This window comes from Equus asinus, chromosome 3, assembly GCF_041296235.1.
Source record: "Equus asinus isolate D_3611 breed Donkey chromosome 3, EquAss-T2T_v2, whole genome shotgun sequence".
In the NCBI taxonomy this organism is placed as follows: domain Eukaryota; kingdom Metazoa; phylum Chordata; class Mammalia; order Perissodactyla; family Equidae; genus Equus; species Equus asinus.
In genome coordinates, this window is record NC_091792.1 from 130963673 (window position 1) to 130991244 (window position 27572).

Below are 27572 nucleotides of genomic sequence, written 5' to 3' on the forward strand. Positions count from 1 at the left end.
CAGTTGGAGTACTCAACACTCCACTTAGTAATCAATAAAGAAAGAAGCTGGAAAATCAGCAAGGATATTGAAGATTTGAACAACACCATCAATCAATGGGACCTAATTGGCATTCATAGAATATACTGCCTAAGAACAGCAGAATACACATTCTTTTCAAGTTCACCTGGAACATTAATCAAGACAGATCATTTGTTAGTCATAAAACAAGTCCTAACAAACTTAAAAGTATTGAAATCATAGTCTGTCCTTTGACCATAATGAAATTAAATTATAAATCAATAATAGCTATTTGGGGATCTCCACATCTTTAGGAATTAACACATGGGTCAAAGAAGAAATTATGAGAGAATTTAGAAAATGTTTTGAACTGAAGGAAAATAAAAACACACATATAAAAATTTATGAGATGTAGTTAAAGCAGTGCTCTGGAGGAAATGTATAATTTTAAATGTTTCTATTAGAAAAGAAGAAAGATCTAAAATCAATAATCTATAATTCTACCTTATAAAGCAAGAAAAGAAGAAGTTAAACCTGAAGAAAATGAAAGGGAGAAAATAACAAAGATAAAAGCAGATATCAATGACTTATAAAACAATAATAGAGAAAATCAATGAAACCAAAAGCTGTTTGGAAAATTTCAACAAAATTATAAACCTCCAGCTAGCCTCGTTAAGAAAAAAAAGGAAGAAGACACAAATTATCATTACCAGGAATGAAAGCAGGACACACTGCAGATGCTGCAGACATCACATGGATAATGAATATTATGAATAATTTTATGTCAATAAATTCAACAACTTAGATGAATGAGCAAATTGCTTGGGAAATACAACTTACCAAATATGACTGAAGAAGAAGTAGAAAACCTGAGTAGCCCTATTTATCTAGTATAGAAATTAAATGTGTAAATTTAAAAGTTTCTCACAAAGAAAACTTTAGGCCCAGATAGCTTCACTTGTGAATTCTATCAAGTATTTAAGAAAGAAACATACCAATGTTTCACAAACTCTGTCAGGTAATAGGAGGATGAAATACTTCCCAACTCATTTCATGAGGCCAGTATCACCTTGATATGAAAATCTTGACAGTGACAAGAGAGAAAAATAGAAAAACAATATGGGACCAACATGCCTCATGAAAGTGGGCATAAAAATTCTTAGCAAAATACTAGCAAATTGAGTCCAGTGATCTCTTAAGGAAACAATATGTCGTGGCCAAGTAGGTGTTATTTCAGGAATATTAAAGAATCTAGAGGAAGACCAGTAAAGGTAGGGGTGTATATTGATGGGAAGTAAAAATAAAGGTAAAAAAGGAGCATCATTAGCTACAATAGTCTTAGTTTCCATTCTTGTAGCAGCTGACGTTACTGAGCACTTACCTCTTTCCAGGAAGCATGTTCAGAGCTGTTTGTGAATTCTCTTCCTTAGTCTTTATAAGAACCCTATGAGGTAGGTACTATCATTGTAGGCCTTCTATAAATAAGTAAACTAAAGCACAGAGAAACTTAAAATCCTGTCCATGGCCCCATAGCTATTAAGATTTAGACCTATATTGTCTGTCTCCAGATGCTGCACTCTACTAACGCAGCACTCAACAGAGAACTGCTCATTGTACTTTTGCCTAGCAAGGCTTATTTCATCAATCCTAAATATTTATCCACTTTTTCAGTCCATAATTAAGAACCGTCATCTGAGTCAAGTTGTTAAGTAGTTCCAAATACAAAATACTTCTAAAGTAAAAATATGTTTATTAAATTATAAAACTCATAATACTAGAGTGGGAGATGTGCTCCGTTATCTCCTCTTAAATTTTTATGTGGCTACAAATATTGTGGTCTCCAAGAAGTGGAAAAAAATACTTTCCCTGCCCTATTTGTAGAACAAAATGCATTTTCTTTCCCCCATATGTAGACCCACCATTCAATGCTGGCACTGTGACTTGATGGTATATGGGATTGGGTAAAGTCTTTAAGCCCTACGAGCTTCAGTTCTCCCATTTGTAAAATGGAATGGTTCTCCCACACAGGGTAAGGTGAGGATTAGGAAGGTATCCAGGCACACTTTGATGTTCTTTTTCTTCCCTCTGCTTCTCCCTAGTTTTTTCTCCTCTGTGCTGTTTCTTTAAAGTCTCAGAAGTATGAATCTCTCCAGAAAAATCTTTTTCAAACTTTTTTGACCATTGTCTACCGTAAGAAATATACTTTACTTCACAAACCAGTAGACACGTTATACACATATGTATGTATAATGAAAGTGATCACCTAAATCATTGTACAAACTGGGAAAATTATTACTTTTGAAAGTAATAGCTGTGCTGGGCCAACAGGAATAAACAGGAGCTATTCTAGGGAAATTGGGCCACATGTCACAAAATCACTTAACCTTATTTATTTTGCTGTACTCTGTTATCATGCATTCTAGTTAATTTAAAAAATGCTTTTCTGGACCTATTATATTGATTTTCTAACCCGCTAATGAGTCCCTACCTGGATATTTTGATTTCCTTTAGAGAATAACTTACCTGACCATTCCAATATTCCTGGGATGCAGAAGTGCTGAAGGTTAGCATACACTGATGTGGAGAATTTCTGGAGAACTCAGGCAGTCAGGACAAGATGCCTTCTAATTGCCATAGCTACACTCATTCTGGCTTTGTTTCTGTTCATTCATTCATTATCCATTCTTTCATTCACTCATGTGTCAAATACTTTGAGCACTTTCTGTATTACCAAGAGCTGGAAACAATCAGATGCTGGCTGCTGGGACATGGTCCTTGCCTTTGAGGAGTTCCTGTGTTCTAGTGGGGCTGATGCCTGTGAAGATAGATTCTTATGGGGCAGGGAGATGAGTGATATGGTACAGAGATGATCAAAAGGTTGTAGCAACGTGGACGATAGTATTTTTTGATCACCTGCTCTGTGACAGCCTTACTCTGAGCTTGGGGATTTCAGAGAAAAACAGAACAGATCCTATTTCTATCTTCATGGAGCTCTCCTGCCAGAATGGAAGCAGATGTTAATGAACTATGTACTGTAATTGCAAATTGTGGGTAACTGCTAAGGAAAAAAAACAGAGAGTGCCATGAAGGCATGAAACGGCAGCACATGACATGGCCTGGGAGATCAGGAAGTTATTTTTAAGCCGAGTAGAAGTTAACTCAGGGAAAGAGAGGAGTGGGAGTGCGAGCATTCAAGCAGAAGAAACAGAATTACAAAGGTCATAGAGTAGGGGAGAGAATGCTTGAGTGTTCCAGGTTAGGCACACCCTGAGCAGGGGAGGAGGGGCTGAGCATAATAGAAGAGGTAGGGGGAGCAGACCATGTAGCATCAGGTGGGCGCACAAGTTAAGGGGCTGGCTCTTTAGCCCAAAAGAACACGGGAGCCATGAGAGGGTTGTAGGCTGCGGGATGATGAGATGAAAAGAGAGCGCTGGCTACAGTGTGGGCGGTGGATTACAGAGGATGCCTGAGAGAACATGGAGAGGTAAGGTAGGAGTGTGCTGCAGTGGTCAAAGCAAGATGTGCTGGTTGGAGTAGAGATGAGGCAACGTGGGCAGATGAGAGAAATCTTTAGGAGACAAAATTGAAGTTAAGAGCTTTTCTGTGATTTCAAATAAATAGGTTACAGCTTGGATGTATAAGGATTTTGAATGTTTCCATGAACCAAAATATAAGTAAAGAAGCATCTTGAGTTGTGTGTCAGCATTCTCTGTGATATGTTTACAACTATTAGTAGGAGGTGAGCCCCATCCACAGTGATCTAGTAGGCCCTCTGTGGCTGGGGGCCTTCTGGGGAGGGGAATGGGGGAGTGCTATTGGGAAGGCCTGGTGTTGATGAGGGTAAGATAAGAGAAGGGGGGTGTGTGTGTGTGCACACACGTGACCAGTCACCCCTGCCCTCACTCCTTTCACGGCCTTCCTTCTAGCTCTGCTTCTTTCCACATCTCCTCTCAGCTTACAAAGATTAAAATCAGTGGTTCTTAATGTTCCTTGGGCCTCATCCTGAGAGTAATACACATCTAATACACACAGAAAATGTCATATCATATATCAGGGGCCCTGGGACCCAAGATTAAGAATATCTGACCTGTAGAGTTTGTAAAAAGGCAATTCAAAGAAAAAATTAATATACTTAGCCAACAAATATGTGAAAAGATGGGCAAACTCAGTAACAATCAATTGAGCCAACTATGAGATAACATCTTTCGGCTATCAGATTGGCAAAGATTCAAGAGCTTGCTAATACCAGCTTTGGCCATTGTAGGGGGAGATGAGCGCCCTTGTGATGAGCGTAAAATGGAACAACTTTTTGGAGAGCAACTTAGCAGCAGCTTTCAAAATTTTAAAAGCATAGATCCTTTAACCCAGTAATTCCAATCCTATGAAACTATCTTTTAGGAAAACAAACATAGGTGTGCAAATAGTTAAGGATGTTCAGTGCAGCAATGACTAGACAATTGGAAAATGCCTAAATGACCACTCACAGAGAAGTGGTTACATACATTTGGGACATGTCCATCCCATATAGTGGAATACTATGCAGTCCCAAAGAATGAGATCGATCTGTATTGACAATATATTAAATGAAAAAGGCAAGTTGCAGACCAATATATGTAACACAATACATTCTGTATTAGAGCACTCACAAAAACATCTGTGTTTTATATAAATGCTTTTATATATATTCATGTATGCTTAGAAGATATATATACATGGATTTACATGAAACTTATAAAAGTGATTAATCCTGGGGAGTAAGATTTGGTTGAGGGGATTGGGAGGTGCCCAGAATTTTCTTTTGTGCATTTCTATGGTGTTTGAATTTGTTTTAACATTAGCTTCATTCTTAAAAAATAAAGGTAACATAGGAATTCCCCACCTTGAGTTTCTTTTCAACTATACATCTCTATTTTAAATTTGAGATGGGGGGAAGAGGCAAGTGGCAAGATGTGCCTCAGTTTCCTTCCCTGATTAAAATACTTCAATAGGGCCTGCCCAGTGGTGTAGTGGTTAAGTTCACATGCTCCACTTTGGTGGCCCGGGGTTTGTGGGTTCAGATCCCTGGCCCAGACCTGCACACTACTCATCAAGCCATGCTGTGACAGCATCCCATATACAAAATAGAGGAAGATTGGCACAGATGTTCACTCAGTGACAATCTTCCTCAAGCAAAAAGAGGAAGATTGGCAACAGATGTTAGCTCAGGGCCAATCTTCCTCAAAAATAAATAAATAAATAAATAAATAAATAAATAAATCCATGATGTCCCAATGTGTTGAGGATCAAGTCCAAACTCTTTAAGTTGGCACTGCTGGTTCTTCTTGATTTGGCAACTTGCCTGCCCCTCCAGTGTCTTCAGCAATCCTCCAACTCAAAGACTGCCCTCACTGGAACTCACTAGGACGTGGAGTTCCCGGGATTCTCCATGGTTTCTGGTACATGTTAGCTTTACACAGGTTGCTCATTTACCTGTAACAACATCCTCAGTTGCCTAACACTCATCCCGTCCTTCAAGACTCAGTTTAAGCATCACCTTCTCCAGCATATCCAGCCCACTAGCCATCTGCATCCCAGTCTGGGTGGGGTGCTGCTCCTCTATGCTCCCATGTCCCTAGGCATACCTCCTGTATTATATCATTTGTTGTGTCCTACTGCCACTTTACTTTAGTGTCCTGTTTCCTCTAGGTGAGAACACCCTGAGGGCAGAGGCTGTGCTTTGTGTCTCCGTGTCCCCATTGCATAGCCCAGTGTCTAGCCACGGGAGGCCCTCACCAAGGGGCTGTTGGATGGTAAAATGCTCACATCCCCTTTCTGGGATCTACTCATTGGCAGCCTCAAAGAAGTATGAGAGACTGAATTTTTAAATTCTTCACAAATTACTTTTTTACACAGAGCCTAAATTAAAATTTAGAATCACAAAATCACAGCAATTTAGAACTGGAAAGGACTTAAGAGTTATCTAGGGGCCGGCCCAGTGGCATAGTGGTCAAGTTTGTGCAGTCTGCTTTGGTGGCCTGGGGCTTGCTGGTTCAGATCCCAGGTACGGGACCTACACACCACTCACCAAGTCATGCTGTGACAGTGTCCCACATGCAAAACGGAGGAAGACTGACAACCTTCCTCACCAAAAATAAAAAAGAGAAAGAGTTCTCTAGAGGAGTCATTTTCAATCAAGAGTCCATGCACTAGTGCAAGTTTTCACATTCCAAGGCAAAATGAGAAAAATAGGAGCAATGGACCAGATTAAAAAAAAAAAAATCAGGTTAAATGCATTTGGTGTAAATGATGCTTTCTTATTCAGAGGTTATGTCTCCCTGTCATTTTAAGGGAATTTATGAATTATTTGCTAGGAGATTTGTTTTTTTTTTTAGTTTAATTGGTCTATAAAATCAAAGAATCTGGAAACCTCAGCTCTTGTGTCTTTCTTTTCAGAACTAAGACCCACAGAGATTATGGCTTTGCCCATGCCGAAACAAAGAAATAAAGATTTCAGTCTGGTATCCTTCTGCTGTGGTATGTAATGCAATTGTGTACATATAAAAATCTTATGTATATTTGGTGTGATTGGTTTTCTGCTCAGCATTTTAAATTCAGAAATGAAACAATCAGTGAGCCTATTTGTTGTATTACAATCAGAAACAGGCTTGCTCTCTGAGAAGTCTCTATAACTGTACCATATTGCTATCTGTCAGTGTTTGGTGAGGTTTTAAGACATGTCAGAGTCTTGAAATTATCTATGTGTAATATTATTCACTTTGATATGGAAATAAGACCTGTATCCTTTCAATTTTTCTTTGCTTCATAAGTTTGCAGGTGTTGTAAGCGCTTAAAAAAAAGAATTTAAAATGACTTTGGATTTGGCTATTGCCTTAATTCTGATTTTAAACATCTGAATACTGCCAACTAAGAAGTTCCACTTCTTGGGGCTGGCCCCGTGGCCGAGTGGTTAAGTTCGTGCACTCTGCTGTAGGCGGCCCAGTGTTTCGCCGGTTCAAATCCTGGGCGTGGACATGGCACTGCTCATCGAGCCATGCTGAGGCAGCGACCCACATGCTACAACTAGAAGGACCCACAATTAGGAATATACAACTGTGTACCAGGGGGCTTTGGGGAGAAAAAAGGAAAAAAATAAAATCGTTAAAAAAGATAAAAGAAGTTCCACTTCTAAGAGTTTATTATAAGCAAACCATGAGAGGTGTGTACAGAGATGTATGCATAAGCATGTTCATTAAAACATTTGTGTTAATAAGGATTAAAAAAACATAAATGCCCAATAGTAGAGAATTGGTTAAATACATTTCAATATAGTCATTCCATGAAAGGTGTTTTGGTTATTAAAAATGGCCATATTTTTATCTTCTTCTATAAACTTGTCTTTATTTTCTAATTTTTATCTACCACAAACATATTGTACTTATATAACTAAAAAGTTTTAAAATCTGCCTACCAGAGTGCTTTGTCCAAAATGATGTTCCGTACTTGTTTTTCTCATGCTTTTGTCCAATTTGACATTATTGATTAATATAATTTGATAGTCGAAGTTCAGTATATGCAGACTCTAAGGCTTAATTTTTCAATTTTAGTTTTTACATCTTCCATTTTTACGTAGTCTAGCTTAACTTCAATGCCTGACATTGAGCTGCTCTAGGTCAGCACATGATCCAAAGGAAAGCCGTCATTTTCATTTTGAACTCTGTGCTCTCTGGCAAGTTCATATTTGAGGCCTGTAGATTCTCATTAAGTATCACTAGGAACAAGCACAACCATAAACTCAAAGATCTAGAAGACATTTGAGAATGTAATCAATCTAAGTATTCCTTTTTCATCTAGACTTGACTACATCATTGCTCAGAATAGGAACGTTGGCCATGGGATTTCCCAGGGTTGCGGCCTATTAGCCTGAAAACCAGAGGAACAGCATCCTTAGCATTTCCAGACCCAAAGTAGTCTCTTTGAAAGAGGAAGACTAGAGGTGCCAGACTGCATCATAGCCATGCATGCCTGTGTGTGTGCACCTGTGTGTGCATGAGTGCGTGTGTATGCGTGCATCTGGGAGAGGAGAGGGGCGAGGGAGGGATGGTGAGTGGGGTTGTCTAAAGGGGTTCTGGTGTCTTTGGCACCCTTGGCAAAGGTTAATTTGCCCTTTTATAGCTCTTACAGCCTCCAATAGTTCTTCCTAGTAGTTGTTCTACTTTTAATTAGTTAATTAATTAGTTGTTCAGTGTCTGACTCTCTTTCTAGAAGGCAAGAGACATGAGGACAGGTACCATGTCTGCCACCCCCTCCCCCAGCTACCCAGTACTTAGCACACTGCTTCTTGCATGTATAGTGAGGATTTAATAAATATTGGTTGAAAAAATGCCTATATGGGTCTTAAAAACCCCTCTTTCTTTTTTTCTTTGTCTAACAGCTTCTATGCCTGCTGGAGCTTATCTTCCTCTTCTTCCTCCCCTTCTTCCAGCTGCTTCTTAAAGCCCGGTCTAGAGCAGACGGGGACCATTTTGTCAGACTGAAGGAGGTGCTTAACAGTCACTTCTGCCTCAGGAGGGTAAGCCCACCTCCATCCAGAGGTGGGACCCAGGCCTCACACTGTGTTGTGGAGGCTAGGATTGGTTTTTGCTCCTGCCTTTCCTAACTGTTCCTATGCTGTAGATATTTTGTGACAAAAACCAAGCCTCTGGTTCAAGGGCTGTGGTAACACAGGCTGGAGCCTTTTCAGGAGGGCTGATTTGGATTATAGTGTGGCTGTGGGAACTCCAGCTCTCTTGTAAAGATGCGTGCATCCTTCTTCCATTTGTGCAACATGCTGTGCTTTGCCTCCAGAGAGCCTGGTGAAGGCAGAGATTTTTGTCTGTTTTGTTTACTGGTCTGTCTTCATCCCCAAGGGCAGTGCATGAATGCCCACTCTGTGGCACTCAGTAACTGTTGAATGAGTGAATGAATGATAAAATGAGCTCATAATGTTGAATGCCATCTTGTGTTCGATGTGCCATTATGACTACAGTTTACCCAGATAAGAACTTGAAATGTGTGCTGTTTATGAAGAGAACACTTCTTCGCTCATCCTCTCCCCAAAATTATAGTTCCAGTACTCTGCTGCACAAGCTTTCTAAACCGGATGTCAATTCTCCCATTTTCCTTTACAGGATATGCCAAACTATGAATATTGGCAACCATGTGCCAGTCAGTATGTTGTTATAAATTTCCACATCTTCTGATCAGCCACAGACTACAAATATTATAAATCAGCTTTTGGGGGGGGGGGTAAATGCTGTACCTGCAAATCAGTATTTTCCACAAGAACACCAATTTTTGCTATGTGGTTCAGAAATTAGAGAACAAATGGTGGTAATATATGCTAAACTTAAAATTAGTATGCCTCCTTTTGTAAACAACAAGAACTTGGTCACTTCCCAGTCTGCCTTGTCTCTCAGGAAGACCAGAGCTAAGATTTGTGCTGCCTATTCTCACCCTCAATTTTCTGAAACAGAGTTTTCATCTCTTTTCCCTTCATAACTTGTTCTTTTAACTTTTTTTTTTAACGGCATTATGCTTTGTTGAGAGTGGCCTCAGATTCTTTTTGGTAGATGGAAAATTATAATTAATAAGAAGAAAAATATTTCCCTGACCGTTCACAGGTGCTTTTCAAAGCCTGCCTTCCATGACGCTATCAATGCCTCTTTCTAATCGCTGGGTATTAACCCTCTTAATGAGCTGATTTCTCCAGTATCACAGACACTGGGAAATATGCATGTTATTCTAGAACATTAGAGTGCAGCAGAGAGAGCCCTAGGTTTGGAGTCAGCAGAGCTGGGTTCTTGTTACAACTCTACCTACTTAGTGGAGTGATCTTGGACAAGTCACTTAACCTCTCTGTGCCTCAGTTTCTCTTCTATACCTTGGGTGTAAGATCATGTGCTATACACACTTCATTGGATTCCTGTGATGTAAATGAGATAATACATGTCCAAGTGTTTCATAAACCTCACTAGTGTGTGCATTTCTGGGTCTCCCACAAATCTATATGTTCCTCAAGATCAGGGCCTACCTCTTGTTCATCTTTGTGTCCTCAGGGCCTGGTTTGTTGATCTGAACTGAAGATTCACTTTAAGAAAGAGCACCAAATGTGGGTGACACTAAGTTACCCATTCTTTTCTTTCAGAAAAGTTCCACTGGTGTCTGTTCATTAACAAACCTTCGTTGGTCACTTGGGCTTAATTGAGTACCAGGTCCCTCCATGGGGACAGCTGGCCAATGCAGCTGTAGCCATTTCAAGATGCCCTTGACAGTTGACCACAGAGGCAGCCTCCATCCCTCCCTCTTGTCTCCTGAACACAAAGGCAGAGAGGAGCTGCCACTTATTATCACATTTATTATGCTTGCACTTAATGTAGCATTTACTACGCACCAGGCACTATTCTAAGCTCTTTAGTTATCTATCTATTATCTATCTCTCCATTACAAGTAAGGAACCTGAGGCATAGCTAGTGTGTGGTGGATCCAGAATTCAAAGCCTGGCCATCTGGCTTCCAAGTTCTTGCTTTAATCACTCAGTTATATCACATCTTGGTGGAGAGGTGCGTACCTAACTGTAATGCAAAGTTGTGCTAGAGCCTCTTGTCCAGGACACTGTACTCTGTCTAATTAGAGAAGGATTCAGTGATTTTTGTGGAGTTTAAAGATAAAAAGTGTCATTAGTCCAGGCATGTTAAATGCAGTGTGCAAAGGCTTTGTTGGAGATCTGAGAGCAGCACAAATGGAGGGCAGGCGAGACTGGCTTAGCTGAATGAAGGTGCAGACAGAAGACAGTCAGGAGGTGAGGTGTGGCAGCTGAGACCCATGACTTGGAGCTTGCATCTGATACCCGAGGAAGGTAGACTGACCTGGGTGGGTTAGGCAGGGAGGTGATAAGGTCAAAGTCCTGTTTGACCAGCGTGATGTGGGATGAGTCGGCATTCTTACTGGAGGCCTGCAGAACTTCATTCATTGCTTTCACAATATAAGAAAGTGGATTTTGTAACACAGGTGTCCCTATAATACTGCCCTGACTGTTTACTTCTGCTTCAGTCCCTGAGCATATGAGCAAATACTTCAGGCACTATAACGAGCAGAAACTTGAGACAGAGCTTATCTTGTAATGCTGGGTTTTGCATCATATCCAGGGTGTGGTGTTACTTTAGAAGGCAAGTTCAATAATTACGTGTTTACAGATTGAGCAAACAGTTCATGTGCCCTGAGAAGGTCAGGATTTGTACTTTGAGAGCCCAATGAACTAACTTGTTCAGCTGGACAGCAGGCTTAGTACCTGGATGTATCAAATGGTCATAATATGGTCAACATATTTATATATGTGTGTATGTATGAATTGAATATATTGTGTATATACACACATACATACACACAGACATATATATATATATATATACACAGACATATGTATATACTTATACTGAATATTTATATAGCACCTTGTATTTAATCATACTTGTTTACAAAATAGCCCAGGGAAGCTTGGAGATCTTAAGTGAATCAATTCAAGCTAATTCAGGCAAGCCCAGGTCACTGACCCACCCAACTGTGTCCTCTCTTTGTTATATGTGATCTATTAAGTATAGTACTTTGTGTTTTTGATGTTCCCTAACAACATAAGGAAGTGACAAAAATTAACGTTAAAAGCATTAGGGTCACCTAAACTGCCTTCTTTAGAAAATAAAAATGCTAATTAGTTACATTCTTTATTCTCTTGCTCCATTGTTATTTCTCTCTGCTGGAGAGAGATTGGAACCATGTTTACTTCTCTGTTCTTAACAGGGCTTGTCAACTATTGTCACATAGTAAGTGTTTATAAGCATCGAGAATAATGATCCACAGCCCACACTGCCGCCTAGTCTCTGTTTCCCTGGTTTATTGCCCTTAGATTATTTCTTCCTTTTCAGTTTTTGCATTTTCAAGGACAATGCAAGCCATAATAGTTATCTGATTCAGGACTTTTTAAACACATTTGAAATATGGCAATCACTTGTTATTCTAGCTTGATAACAAACCTAAAGTCAAGCTTTCAAGCACTGACTTGTCCTTTCCCACCTCCTTCCAGCTCCTACAGATTTAAAGTGAAGGACTTTGAAATTACCTGCTTAATTGGGCTACATGTCACTGCTGTCTCTTTAGAAGTGGTTTTAGGATGCAGGTGTTGGTTTTTTGGATCTCCTCTGCTGTGATTTTTACATGTCTTGTTTTCATTGCTACACTAGTTTCGCAGACCAGACAACATCCGTGGCTTCCCAGGGGAGAGTGGAAAGAGGCACACCTTAGATTGTTCTATTCCCTTTGAGGTAGATGCCATCAGAGTTTGGCCCTCCTTTGCTTGGTTATTCAGGTATCCTGGACTTCAGTCTCTGCTCCTTTTGAAATGGTCATCATATGTCCACATAAAGACTTTTGGTGCACTTAGAGCAATGCCAGGAGAAGCATGAAATTACTTCCCAAAGGATGTGGTTCCTGCCCCCTCAGAACCAGAAAGGGGAAGGCCACATGTGGACCAGTAACCCATCCTAGCTGACTGTCCGTTTCCTCATTTGTAAAGTGTAAGCATCAGACAAGATTGCCTCTAACATCGTTTTCTGCTCAAATATTCTATGAGCCAGAGGAGACTAAGAACACATATAAACTGAGAATTCTGTGAGTTTAAGAATCATTTGGAAAAACAGGATTCTGACACCAGCCAACAGGACTGAGATGGAGTTTGCTGTCAAATGGAATTAAATTTGAACTCAGTTCTGCCAGATGCTTGCTCTGTGACCTTTAGTAAATTACTTCTCTCTGAGCCCTAGATTTCTCCTCTTTAAAATTTATCTGTTTTAGGGGCCGGCCCAGTGTGCTTAGCAGTTAAGTTCACACATTCCGCTTTGGTGGCCTGGGGTTCGCAGGTTTAGATCCCAGGTGCGGACATGGCACTGCTTGGCAAGCCATGCTGTGGTAGGCGTCCCACATATAAAGTAGGGGAAGATGGGCATGGATGTTGGCTCAAGGCCAGTCTTCCTCAGCAAAAAGAGGAGGATTGGCAGCAGATGTTAGCTCAGGGCTAATCGTCCTCAAAAAAAAAGAATTATCTGTTTTACAGCAATTCAAAGAGACTCATGCACCCCTATGTTCATTGCGGCATTATTCACAATAGCCAAGATGTGGAAGCAACCCAAGTGCCCATCAACTGATGATTGGGTAAAAAGATATGGTATATATACACAGTGGACTGCTACTCAGCTGTAAAAAGGATAAAATCATCCCATTCACAACAAGATGGATGGACCTTGAGGGTATTATGTTAAGTTAAATAAGCCAGATAGAGAAAAACAAATTCTGTATGATTCCACTCATATGTGGAAGATAAACAAACACATGGACAAAGAGAAGAGATTAGTGGCTACCAGGGGAGAGGTTGGTGGGGGTGGGCACAAAGGGTGAAGGGGTGCACCTACAACACGACTGACGGACAATAATGTACAACTGAAATTTCACAAGGTTGTAACCTATCATAACCTCAATAAAAAAATCTATCTGCTTTAAATTACTGTCTATGTAGCAGGGTTGTTATAAGGATTTAATAAATGTACATAATGCATTTTAAGTAATGCATACGTATCTGACACATAGCAGTCACTCTGTAGATGGTAAAAGTTACTATGATGACAGTAATCTTATGAGTATATGGTTTTTGGAATAGCTAAGGGTTTGGAATAATAGATTCCATCTAAGGAAGATGGCACATGAAGAAGTTTTTGAAACTGAAGAAGAACTAAGAATGATTTTGAGGATAGAGTAGCTACTGAAAGAAATGATGCAAAGGATGTGATAAGAAATTGAGGTGAAGGGCACTGATGGACAAGACCACTTATTAACGTATTTCTAGCATTTGATGAGAAAAATCTCCTCATAATCAGTATAATGTCTTGTCTAGTGTTTTATCTTCCAGACACAGAATCATTCTTTGTATTCAAAGGTGATAGTATAATGATGACATATTGTTACTCTTGTTATCCATAATAGATATGGGTGAGTCTGAAAAGACCAACTCAAGATCAGCAGATCTTTCACCAATACCCAAATGTGAAGATTGGCTTTATTTTGCAGATACTATCAATGCTTATGGCCAGCCCTGGTGGTCTAGTGGTTAAGATTTGGCACTCTCACTGCCTTGGTCAGGTTCATTTCCAGGTCAGGGAACCACACCTCCCATCTGTTGGTTGTCACACTGTGGCAGCTCCATGTTCCTGTGATGCTGAAAGCACAGGTATTTCAAAGACTAGCAGGGTCACCCATGGTGGACAGGTTTCAGTGGAGCTTCCAGAATAAGACACACTAAGGAAGAAGGATTTGGCCACCCACTTCTGAAAAAATTGGCCATGAAAACCCTATGAATAGCAGCAGAGCACTGTCTGATGTAGTGCCAGAAGATGAGAGGATGGTGCAAAAAGACCAGGCAGGGTTCTGCTCTGCTGTACTCACGGTCCCTAGGAGTAGGAATCAACTCCTACAGCAGTAACGACGAATCAGTGCTTATAGTGCCTGTTGCTTTTACTTTTTCTGCAAACATCTGGATTCTTGGCAATCCCACCTTACTTTAGATCTTCTTAACCTGGGCTCCTCTAGTCTCAGGGGACTTTTGAAGTCCTTGAAATTCTTTGCATAATTGCATATATAAAAGCATATGTGCATTTGGGGAGGGGACCCTGGCCAGAGCAAAGGGATCAGACTCAAAAAAGCCAAAAACTGCTGCTGAAGGTGTCTTGGACTAGGAAAAATTAAAATGACTTCACAAGCTGAAAAATTGGTATAACCCAGACACAGGGAGTTCCCCCCAGTACCTATGTGCTTCTGTGGCTTGGTGCTTCCGCTCTCTCCTTTCCTCTAACAAACAAGGTTAAGTCTCCTTGGCAAGATTTTCACAAGTTCAGATCAGCTCTTTTGATGTAATCCAGGCTCTGGTTGAGTGGTCTGGAGTGTCTCTGGTGAGGGGACGTGGACACTTCACTTTCTTCACTGTCCCTAGAAAGAAAGGGCTTTTTTTTTTTTTTAGGAACCTAAAGTGTCAGAGAATAAAGTTTTCTGGGAAAGAAATGAAAACTGATTTTGACAACAGCAACCTAAATGTGTAAAGTAAAAGTGGCAGGATGAGATTTTTAAAAGAAAAGAAGGAAAAGTGTTTATTTTCCAGCTTTCATTTGCAAAGAGAATCAGTCCTTTGTGCCTGGCTTTGCCTTCAGGCCTGCTGGGCTGCAGGGCCATCCCCCCAGGCAGCTCTTGGCTCCATTCACTCTCTTCCTCCTCTCCTGCTCTTCCTGCTCCCCCTCTCTGTCTTCCTCTTCTCCTTTTTCTCTCTCTGTCTCTCTGCCTCTCACACATGCTCATCTTTGAAAGATGCAACCTTTGTTATAAAGCCAGTGCCAGGATTTGGACTATCTTAAGGAGATGCTGACTGCCATAAATCTAGATTGGGATAGCAAGCAAGTTTTAGTTAACCTGATTTGAAAATGCAAAACTTCTCTCTTTTTAAGAAAGGGGGGAAATAAATAAACAGAATTTGTTGAGCCTCTGTGAGTCCAAAGCTGCTGTTAAGCTTTCTGAGGATCTCAAAAGCCCAAAGTTTGTTCATTTACTAAATTATTGTACAGTGCATATTAGATGCTGGACATAGGGATCGCTCTCTAGAAGTTTATCTTCTACTTTCAGAGACAGACCTCACATTCATGAAACAACTGAGAATAAGGTGCAGTCAGACTTCTGAGAAGGGAAAGATTCAGTGGGCTGGAAGATTACATCAGATCATCAACAGATAAATATTAAATGTCCTTCAATAGGGGAATAGTTAAATAAAAGAGGTGGTTCCAAATGATGGAGTACTATTCAGCAGCCAAAAGTAGTGAAATAAATCTATATGTAGCCACATGAATAAGTTTGAAAACATTGTTGAATGACTAAAGCAGTTTTTAAGATATGTATAGCATTATACCAAATATGTAAAAAAAGAAACCAGATAAAATAACATCATTTATTCTTAGTGTGTGTGTGTATATACTTCTTTTTCAAGATCTGAAAGGAAACACACTGAACTCACAATCATGTTTACCTTTGGGAGGGAAAGGAGATTGGGATAAGGATGTCTGCCAAAGAGATCCTTAGTTTTATCTGTTTTGTGCTGACTTTGCATTTGGTGATTTACTCTGGTGACTGGCAGTCTAGAGGCCCAGCCTCTGCAGAAAGCAGTTGATGGTTTTGTAAATATCTTGCCTTCTCCTAACATACCACATGACTTCCTGGTAGCCAGTGCCTCTCGGAGGTCCGGAGAGCTGGGTCTCTTCCATTTTTTGAGGCTTCCAGCACAGTAATAAATGAAGAAATGCCACAAGAATGTTATGACCAGCACAGTACATTTTAAATGTTTATATTTAACCATTAAAGTTGTGTGATGAGTCCTTTGTCTTCAATCTTGTCAGTATATCTCTGTGATACCATCAAAAGTCTACATTTTAGGTCGTGAGCCAACGGTTCTCCTGCTGTACTCCCCTAAGTGGCCCCAGGGAACCATAAGAAGACCCTGCATGAGACAGGCTGGTGGACTGATGATGGGAGAGCCTGTGAAAGTGAGTTCTGTTGCCTTCAGTGCTATCTCAGGGTTTAAGGTCTCCCCTAGGCCTGGCTTTTGGATCTATAGCATCTCAGTTTCAGCACTATGCATTTGTCAAAGAACATCAAATGGGGAAAATTTTACCTTTCCAACCATCTTCCCCGACCCCCATTCAGGGCATTTAAGGTCAAACAGGCTTTCACTACACACCCTGTGCTAGCCTAGCCCAACTCTGCCTCCCCCCATGCCCAAGGAGAGACTTGGGGCCAAATGTATTGCTGCAGTTTCATAGACCTGTAGAATGTCCAGGTATTTTATTTTTTAAGTAGGAAATGTTCATTCTAAGAAAAAGTTGCAAAGGGGCATAAAATATTAGAATGTGCATCTATTTCACTTTGTAGAAGGGAAATGGATTTCACTTTAAAGTCATTACTTTTGTGCTTGGTGAAATTCTTGCATAAATATCTGGAGAAGTTAATAGCTCAGGCCAATTATGAGCACACTTTTGAAATGTTTTGAAGGGGTGTGTTCCTCCAGTCTCCCTCTTTTTAATATTATGAACGATTTTATGTAGAATCTGAAGTGTTCTCATAATTCAAATTACTAGTCATTTGAAAGAATGCATCTAAACAAATACACTCCAAAGTGAACCAAATCCCTAATGTACATTTTATTGGATGAGAAGGCAAACAATATAATTATACTTGAATTTCTGGGAATCAGAAGTAGTCAAATAAAGTTTACACCAGAGCCCAGGGCAGGGTTTATAAGTTCGTAATACATGCGTTCATTTTTCCCAGCTTGGAAAGTTTGCTAAAATGAGCTGAGGGCTACTTCACCAGACTAACAAAAAGGAAAATGTCTATCAGTTTTTCTTTTGTTCTTTCCAGATCCTGTTCAAGAGTGCACTGAGCCAGCAGGTTCACCAGAAAGCTATTGAGCATTTGCTGGAGCACATTATGCAGGGTGAATTTCTTCTGGAATGTTGCCAAGGGTTTTTTATGCTTCTGTGGTAGGCATTTCTGGAACATTGTCGTTTAGCCAAGCAAAGAACATTTGCTTAAAGGATAGAAAATGTTTAAAAATTCTTGTTTGTTTAAAAGCAGATTAAATAGCAACATGATCTTAGGGTAGGGCGGCAAAAAACACTTATTTCTCAAAGTGATCTGATTAGGTTATTTAATTTTTTTTTTACTTTCAACAGATTCATAATTTTCCTATTAATACTAACTTCTAGAAAGTATCTCCCGGTGCCTGCTTTTCTTTGATGTGATTAGTTGTTTTTTAAAACTGAGTTTTCACTTTAGAGAGTTCTGACATTTGTGTATGTAGGAGCTAAGAAAACTTAGAGGTGCAGAGAATATGCTAAAATAGAATTTCTTTTTTCACTTTCAATTCCAGAACTATTCTGTAAAAAATAAAAAGGAAAACATGAACGTGTTTTTAAATTAGAGTAGATAATATTTTTAAAGTATTGCAAATTTGATTTTAAATTCCAATGTAAAAAATGCACATAAAAATACAATGCATAAATATCTCCCCAGAAATTATTCTCTAATGAATAGTAAACTCTGATCCAAAACCACCTCACTTCAATAATGTTTCAATTAGTACTAAAGTTCTCATCATACTCTCTGTGATACCTGATGATGTACAAGGGCTCTCTCTAAATGTGGCAAGGAAACATCCCAAATATAAGAATTTGAATCTTGTCTCTGCTATTCACCAGCTGTGTGATCTTAAGTAAGTTACTTAGCTTCTCTGATCTTCAGTGTCCTCATCTGTAAAATAGGAATAGTAGTGCCTAGCACATGGGGCTGCTGTGAGTATCAGAAGTGTATGTAAGGAGTTTCAACAGTCCCTAGCATGTTGTAAGGGCTTAAAAAAAAAAAATTTGTTCCTTTCTTGTCTTCTTCAATTCATTTCACCAGTACAAGTCAATCTGGAGATTAAAATAGGCAAACCGTGATCTAAGTTAGGATTCTGTTGTTTTAGTGTTACGATATTTCTGGCTGCTTCATTTTATACTTGGATTTTGAATATCCAAATTTCTATAAACATTCTTTAAACAAAATTAATCTGTTTTTATTTTGATGAAGATAGGACTGATTCTGATATGTTTGGAGAACTAAACAATATGCAAAAGAACTTTGTTTCTAAAGAGCTGACACTATCATGAAAATGTACTTAGTGAACAGAAAATATGATGATACCTTCTCCAACTCAGTATTTAAATTAACTCATAAGGAAAAACGTGGCAATTCTTCTTTTATACCTAAAACCTGTGGAATTTGCTGCCTCCTGTATTCAGGTTTGGGCTGTGATCTTAAACTTGGCTCCCTTCAATTGATTTTTGTTGTCTTCTTGGCATGTTCCCACAGCAGAACCTCCCATCTGCATCCCGTACTGCAGTTCACAGTACTCAGCCCAGATAACTCTGTACTTCCGGGTCACTCAGGTACCCCTCACTGCAGGCTGCAGGCTCTCACGCCACAGTGTCTCGGCAGTTTAGACACTGCAAACATGTGGGCGTTCCAGTTTCTGCTATTTTGTTTTGCTTCTTTAAAAACAGCTCTGCCCCCACCCCTGGCACGTCACCATTTCTCCAAGGCACTCATTGTGAGATGGGAAGGCTGGTGCCTGTCATTTGCATTCCAGATTGAAACCAACAGAATCTAGATTTTTTTCCCTTTCTTTTTCTTTTGTGCTATGACGAGCAAAAGAGGATATGAGGTGTACTTATTCTTTTGTAAAATGCAGAAGTATCACTTCCAGGAGATGTTGCATTTTCCTCATTCATGTTGAGTTGTTTATGTAAACCATAGCCCCTATTTTTCATAGATATGTAGAAAGTATGAATTTGGTAGAGATGTTGGGAAGAGGAGGTGGAGATGTGGAAAAACTACTTCTTTCTCATTTGCCGTGAGGCATTTAATTCCTGGAAAGAAAGATGGCAAATAAACCGTCCTGCTCCTTGGGGCCAAGAACTCGTGTTATGTGTGCGTGTTATGAGTCTGACAGCTGCTAGGTGCAGGCTTATGTGGATATGGCTCTCTTAGCATTGGCGTTTGTGGTTCTGCTCCCTGCACAGCACGCTCTTCCAAGGCAAGGTGGCTTGCTGATGGACCAGGATCTTGGAGTAAAGAAGAATAGATTTGATAAATAAGTTCATAGCAGTTAACAATTTAATTTCTTTAAAAAGAGAATGTCAGGATAGAGTGTGGCCAAATTAGCATCCTCCCTCAAATGGATTCTGGATTGAGGGGTGGAGTTGGAGACAGATGTGATATGATCTAAATGGGAGTTCTTACATATTTAAAAATACTTCTTGGGAGGAGAGTACTACTGAGTATCTGTGGGTCAATATAATGCTTCTTAACATTATAAGTTTTCTTGAAGTTAAGCATTAAGGTTTGGAGAGTTTACAGTTAAGGCATCAGCATTTCTTCCCACCTTCCCTCTCCTCACCGGCTTCTTCCTCGCTGCCCCTCTTCTCTCTCACAAAGGGCCCGAGACTTGTCTTCTTCAAGATGCTCAAGATGTCGTAAAGGACACCTCCAGGCAGACAAATGTGGATAGCCCAGAGTGGAAAGGGCTATAGAAAGGGTATGTCCCTGCCACAAAGGGCATTCAGAAGCATCAATCTGGAAAGTCTTCATGGAGGAGGTGTCTTGAGGATGACTAGACAAACAGGAAGTGAGGAGGGAGTGGTGGTGATAGGATCCTGTGAAACTAGTTCAGGCAAAGGGAAAAAGCATATAAACACTAGCAGTAATAAGAGTGCCTGGTACTTGTTGAGAGTTCATTGTGTGCAGCGACCTGCTAACTATTTTACATGGATTATCTCATGTAATTCTCACATAAAATGAGATTTTATCTCTATTTTAGAGACTTTATCTCTAAAGAGATAAAATAGATTTTATCTCTATTTTAATCAAGAGAAAATTAAGGCAGAGTGAGGTTATGCTACCTGCCCGTAGTTGCACAGCTAGTGAGTAGGAGAGCCAGGATTGGAACCCCAGAGTCCAGGCTCTTAGTCTCATTGCAGAAAGGATCTGCTCTGTTTGTGAAATATGATTGGCTTGATGGAGTTAGAGCCCAGCTTGCTTCCTGAAGGCATGGTGAAAGATTGTTGGATTTTTATCTGAGGGACTGACATGTTTCTTAATGACAAGTCTGGTCAGAATTTACAACTGGAGGGTTTTTTTCAGGGGGGTGGTGAGGAGTTGGAGTGTGTAGGTGGAATTGCAGAGTTTTTTAAATTCTCTTGCTTATATTTGTATGGAAGACAAATTTTTTCCTATAGTTTTCTTCTAGGCATGTGTGTGTGTGTGTGTGAAAGGTAACTCATAGATGGCCTGGACAGTGGTGGGGTGGGGAGCATGTTTGGGGGCAGAGGAACAGTTAGGAGACCACTGCCATCTCAGGTAAGAGATATTGATGATGTTGATGATGATGAAGATGATACTTACTGTTTAACTGAGCACTTACTAGGTGCCATCGTATCCTTATTTAATTCTCATAGATAGTCATATACTCAGTGTACAAATGAAGAGACTGAGGTTAAATAACTTGACCAAGTTCACACTGCAGGCAAGAGGCAGAGCCGGGATATGGATATACGTCTGTCTGATTTCAGACTCTTAACCCTTAAGCTCTGACGGCATGCTGTAGTAAGTGAGGTAGGCATACTTAGGGAGGTGTAGGGCTCGTGAGGTGTCAACCAAGTGCAGAAATGTCTAGGAAAAAATTAATATATACATTTAGAAACTTGGAAGTTAAACGATGACTGAGTCCAAGGGAATGAATATGTAGAGGAAAAAGTTGGGTGAGGATGGTGTCCTGGGGACCAGTCCGTGGAGGGAGACTGATGGAGAATGGAAGACCATTGGAAGCAGAGGTGGGGAATAAAGCCCCTGCTCCTCAGCTCCGTGACTTGTCCCCTGGGTAGCTGTGGACAAGTCCTTTACCTGGCATGTCAACCTCTGCATCTGTAGAAAGGAAGGAAATAACCCACCTTCCTAGATGACCTCACAAGATCTTTTGTGAACATCAGGGAGGTGCTAAACAGAAACATGCTTAGGAACTCTGGAATTCTTTATAATATAATGAAGGCAAGAAGGGAGCAGTGGAGCGGTCTGAACCCAGGAGTGGGCTGAAGATGTTGGGGGAACAGAGCTGTGAGCTCGTTAAGTGGAACAGGGGGAAGTTACTGAGATGCGCCTGTGGATTGGGTCCAGATGGAAACCCTTGAAGAAAGAACTCCCTAAGAAAGGTTCAAGAGTAGGACAAGAGAGGGAGGAACAGGAAGAGAGAAGTTCTGAGGAGTGTGAGGAGGTTGGTGCCACAGAAGAGCCTAGTCTGGGTCTGTAAGTCAGGGATTTCTGACCCTAACAGGTTCTTTGACCTTTAGCACATGGCCTCCACTTCCTGGGCCTCCATCTGGTTAGCCTAGATGGACCCAACAGCCCAAACTTGGAATGATAAGCACTGCTACATCTTACCCCGGGTCCAGGGCTGTGGGGAACATTGTGTTGAGAAGGGTGGTGAGGCCAAGAGAACAGGTGTCAGGGTGGCTGGGTAAAATGCGTGCACAGCTTGGGGGAGGGCGTCATCCACGTCTCACAGCTGTCTCCTCCAACCCTGGCCCAGAAAAACAGGAGGCTCTCAAACCAGGAAGCTGTGGAGGGTCCGAGGGAAAGCCTCTCTGGAATTCTGGGGACTAGGTAATCACTTGTGAGATGTCAGCCAAGAGGCCTTACCTCTGTGGGGCTGAGCTGGGTGGGCCCTTGGGAAACATCTCTGCTTTGTGAGGAGGCTGAAAGAGGGTGCCCTGGGAGTGGCCAGATTCTTCTGAAAGGTGACTCCTGGGGTCTGGGCCAAGAAAGGGTTTCGGACAGGAAAGGGGATTCACAACAGGGCATGCTTGAGAAGAATTGTTTAAGACTTTAAGCCCTCGCCTAAGCAAGTAACATGAGACTGGACCTATAAGTTACTTTGGCTATATATAGTGTGTAACCTGAAAATGCCTCCCCAGCAGCATTTGTGTCTTCGACGTCACAGTGTGTGCCTTACATAGAGGATGGAGTGGGGGAAGGGATTCCGCTGTGGACAGACAAAAGTGGGGAAGCACTGGCTTTGAAGACTGAATTTCCTCCGTTTTTATGCCTGGGGTGTAACCAGAGACCAGTGTCAACAAGGAATCTGGCTCAGGAACCCTTTTGTTTGCAGCTCTCCTTGGGGCGTGACTTGCTTTTTTCAGAGGTCAATGAATTGTAAATCGTGCAATTTCAGGTTCTGCTGAACCAGGGTTGGGGAGACTTCTGAGGGGGTTGGTGGGAGAGGGGTGGATGGTGTCACTCAGACATCTAGGACACTCTTGGTGTCTATCTGTAAAACCAGACCTGGCCACATGGAATTCTCCCAATCACAGAGAGCAGAAAATATATGTGAATTTGGGTATTAATGTCTGAATTTGCTATAGCAGTGGATCTGTGTCAAATCTCTCAAATAAGGTAATATACTAAGTTCAGAGGGAGTGAAAGCAATAAAACCAGTTATTTAGTATGCTTGATTACACTTTTCCGGTTATAGCTATTTGTTGTGGCTATGAAGGTATACACCCTGTGCTGTGGGGAAGGGTACCAAGCTGGGAGCTTCTAAAGGTCTTAATCATTTTTGATCTGCATTTCCCCTCCTAAACCCTAGGCTTAGCAAAGGACCTGATGTTTATTCATGTACTCAACACAAATTTAGTGAGCATTTATCTTATTCCAGCCACTGTTCAAAGGGCTAGGGAAATAGAAATCAAACAAGTTTTTGCCCTCTTGGAACTTACAATCTACTGGGTTGAGGCAGACGATACAATCAATATGTTGTATAATGTATCAATTGGCAAGAAATGCTATGAAGAAAAATAAAGAGGGGCACAGGAGTTAGAGAGGGGTGGTATCTCTAAGGAAGTGGAATGGCAGCAGAAGTGTGGGAGTGAGCCCCGAGGCTAACTGAAGGAAACCTGACCAAGACAGAGAGGACGTTCCAGAGAGGGTGCAGGAAAGTGGTGGGAGGGAGGTCAAAGGGGAGGCAGAGGCCATGTGGTGCTTTGTGGGTCACCACAAGGACTTGGAATTTTACTCTGGAAAAGATGGGAGCTTATGGAGGGTTTTCAGCAGAAGTGAGAAAGGATCATTCTGGCTGCTGTTTTTAAAATAAATTGAAGAGGACAAAGATGGAAGCATGGAAACAGGATACAATAATCTAAGCAAGCGATGATAGTGCCTTGGTCTAAGGATTTACCAGATTCTAAATATTTTGAAGGAATAGCTGGCAAGATTTTTTGATGAATAGAATGTGGGCTTAGAGAGAAATAAGCAAAGATGAGTCAAGATCTTGAGTCTGAGCAGCTGGAAGAATAGAGCTGTTGTTTACTAAGTTGGGGGAAGGCTGGTGGAGGAACAGGTTTGGAGATAGGGGATCCAGAATTTGGTTTTGGAATTGTTAAGTTTGAGATGTCTGATGGACAACTAGTAAGACGTCCAATAGACTGTTGGGTACATGAGTCTGGAGTTCAGGGGAGAACATGGGGCTACAGGTATAAATTTGGAAGTGGGAAGCACATAAAAAATTAAAGCTATAGATGGGATGAGGACACCTAGGAAGAGAGTATAGGTGGAAAGGAGAAACAATCCAGGACTGAGCCTTGGGAACTCCAACATTAGTGATTAGAGATATGAGAAGGACCAGCCAAGGTGATGAGGACGAACCAGTCAGACACAAAGAGAGAATGATGTCTGGAAACAAGGGGAGAAGCTATTTCAAGAAGGGAGTGTCCAATTGGGTCAGATGCTGCTGATAGATCAAGTACAAAGAAGACTAAAAATTAGTCATTGGATATGGAACATGGAAGTCATTGGTGAGTTTCACAAAAGCAGTCTTAGTGGAATTGTGGGGATGAAAGCTCAACTGAAGTAGTTTCAAAGCATAATGGAAAAAGAATAAGTAGAGATGGTGAATATGTAGACAATTCTTTCAAGAAATTTTATTATAAAGGGAAAAAGAAAAAATTGAGGCAGTTGCTGGAGGGAGAAATATCAGTCTCTAACATGGCTCAATAGCATGCTAGGAGCTGCTTTTTAAACAGCAGGTCATTCTCTTCTGAAGAAGTCATCTCCAGAAGAATTCTGGGAGTCTCTCCTATGACTGTCCTATTGGGGCTTGCCAAACACTCTATACAGCATCCCTATCTGTCACAGATATCTCCAGCATCCTTGGGTCTGCCAGATCATAGGAGCCAAGGGGGGCAGCCTGAATCTGTCACAGAGCCCTCTCTTGCTCTGAGCCCCACTCAAAACTATGAGCTTCTTAAGTTACCCAATACATAGGTTGGAACAGTATTCCCTATTTCAGATTATGTTTCTCCAAAACCCAAAGGGGCTCACCAAACATTGGATTTCTTTCCTAGAAGTAGGAAGCCTAAGGTACAATAACTTGTTCTTTACCTTACAGGAAATGTCCTGAAATGCCTTAGATCACTGAACCCCTAAAAACTTCACTAGAGTGGGAGACATTGCAGGATCCTTTCTCAAGGGAACCCAGGCTTTGGGTCTGAGAACTGGCTCAGATATGGAAATTGTGGGCACATCAGCCTTCTCCTTGATAGCTCTTGATCTTTTTCCCTTGTTATGCAAGTCATGTAACACCCTTATTGACTGCTCATCTATCTCACTCCTAGGAACACCATGGTCTATTAGCCATCATCAAGACCTCTGTGTGTGTAGGCACTCTGGTTTCCCCTCTGGCTTGCTGCTTGTCATGGTTTATGTCCATCTTGACTCTGATGGTTAAGTGCTGATGTCTGGCCTTTGTTATTCTGGAATCCTATCATTCCCATTGATACTGGGAGTCCAGTTGTATGGCAGAGTCATCTATTCTCACCCTGCTCTACAGTGGACAGTCATCACTAAGCCTCTCAAAGATCTTGTTGCCCCTTACTGATATCTTCCTTATTGCCTAGAGAAGGAAATGTCCTCTGAACCCTCCCAGGAGACATGAGTCTCACATGATAAATTTGTTCTAACATTCTTGTCTCCATGAGCATTCTGACCTCTTTCTCAATATTCTGCCATGGTACTCCAGCCTCTCCCTGTAATTCACGGTGAGGTGTCATCATGTCCAAGCCTCAAGGAGCTGTTCAGAAACACGCTAATACTAACTCTGAGGGGGCTCCCAAGTCAATAACCCCTCTCTCACCTTGATATTCTGCTCCCCTCCTCTCATTCCTGTTTATCATCCTTGCAATCACTCCCACGTGTGTCCCCCTAGTTCATGCTAATACATCTTAACCAAGTCCTGCAGCTCTTTCTGAGGATGTTTTCTTCTGGATCGGGCTCTACTTCTCCACTTGGGCACCTTGAGACCTAACCCCAGGTATTGGTCCAGAAGTGGTGGTTGGAGGCAGGGGTAGATCTTGAGGAGGGCAACATAATTTTGTTACAGTCACTCAAGAATCTAGTTTTGAGCCAGCCATGATGGCCTAGCAGTTAAAGTCAGCGCTCTCACCACTTTGGTGGCCCAAGTTTGTTTCCCAGTCGTGAAACCATACCACCTGTCTGTCACTTGCCACACTGTGGCAGTGGCTCACATAGAAGAACTAGGAGGACTTACACTGGGGCTTTGGGGAGGAAAAAAATAAAAGAGGAAGATTAGCAACAGATGTTAGCTCAGGGTGAATCCTTCCCTGCAAGAAAAAGAAAAGAAAAAAAAAAAAAGAATCTAGTTTCATCCAGATCTGGAGAAGAAAACAGGAGCAACATATTCAGGTTAATGTCAGTCAACTGATGGAATGTTTTAGATGAAGTAAGAGAAGTGAAAGAATGTATCCTTGGGCTCCAGGCTTCTCCCTGCAGGATTGAGAAGAAGGTGGTGGTGGCAACGTGTGGGTGAGGCTGGAGAGCGCTGTCGTAAGGAGGTTCAGTGCACTCCATTGGTGGGTTTTCACAGATGGCTGTGCAGTTCCAGAGCTCTGATTCCTGGAGGCAGAACTACACCATTGATTCAGACATCTGTCTGTTCATTAATTCAGCGTTTATTGAAAGCCTCTTATACTAGTCACTCTGTCAGGTCCTTGAGTTCAAAGATGAATAAAACCCTGTCTTTATTTTTCAGAAATTCAGAATGTAGTGGGAAGTGGAGAGAAATGCTACTGTTTATCACCTTACACATGCTAGAATAGAGGAATGTATAAGGTGCCATGGGAGTCCATAAGAAATAAGAAAAACAGTCTTGCCTGGTGGGTGTGCACACAAAAGAGTTATATACAGCCTTGTCTAGTTTCTTGTCCGGGCACACTTCCATTCCTCCTTTCTAGAGCCACATGGCCACAACCACTGGTCAGGGGTAACTTAAAGAATCCTGGCGTGGTAGCTCAGAGGACTGTGAGATCCATCCTCCTTTCTGTTCTCAGCATCTATACCTAGTTTTTAAATCTGTTTTTGTGACCCAACTCCTCTTGTCCCCCAACTCCATTGTCCTAAATATCTTTTCTACTTTTATACCTGTTGTACCATCAAAGATCCCTTGAATCCTTCTGGCCTAAAGTGTAGACTTTTGGGCAAATCCTATTTCCTTTCCTCTGTATCAGCTTTGGGAGAAGGGAAAGGTGTCTTAACCTGTGCATAGTTGGCACCTTGATTGTCTAATTTCAGCCTTACATTGTTTCCATTTTACAAATGAAGCCCAGGGAAGTTAAGGGATTTGCCCAAATTCACACAGCTAGAAATAAAAAAGTAGTATTTTGAATTGAGATCCAATATTCAGAATACTGATCGATAACTTAAAGGCTCCCAGGTGACCAAGCACATCTAAAGGATGCAGCCACAAAGCTTTTCTATTCAAAGTCTCCCAGAAGAAAAGTCACTAAGACTTTGTCACCTGGTTTATACAGAAGGCACAT

At 41.1% G+C, this 27572-nt stretch overlaps 1 protein-coding gene across 4 annotated transcripts in view; it reads left to right on the forward strand.

Moving 5' to 3' along the window:
• The window catches only part of LOC106822286 (uncharacterized), a 205328-nt gene that overhangs the window by 22071 nt on the left and 155685 nt on the right, over positions 1 to 27572 (forward strand). For all 4 annotated transcript variants that reach the window (XR_011502265.1, XR_011502266.1, XM_044767687.2 and 1 more), the window contains exons 2-4: positions 6433 to 6513; positions 16528 to 16637; positions 17512 to 17587. Coding sequence is in view for 2 of the 4 variants with exons in the window: in XM_044767687.2 (XP_044623622.2) it covers positions 6433 to 6513; positions 16528 to 16637; positions 17512 to 17587 (267 nt within the window). In the remaining 2 variants the exon portion in view is untranslated. The remainder of the gene's footprint in view (positions 1 to 6432; positions 6514 to 16527; positions 16638 to 17511; positions 17588 to 27572) is intronic.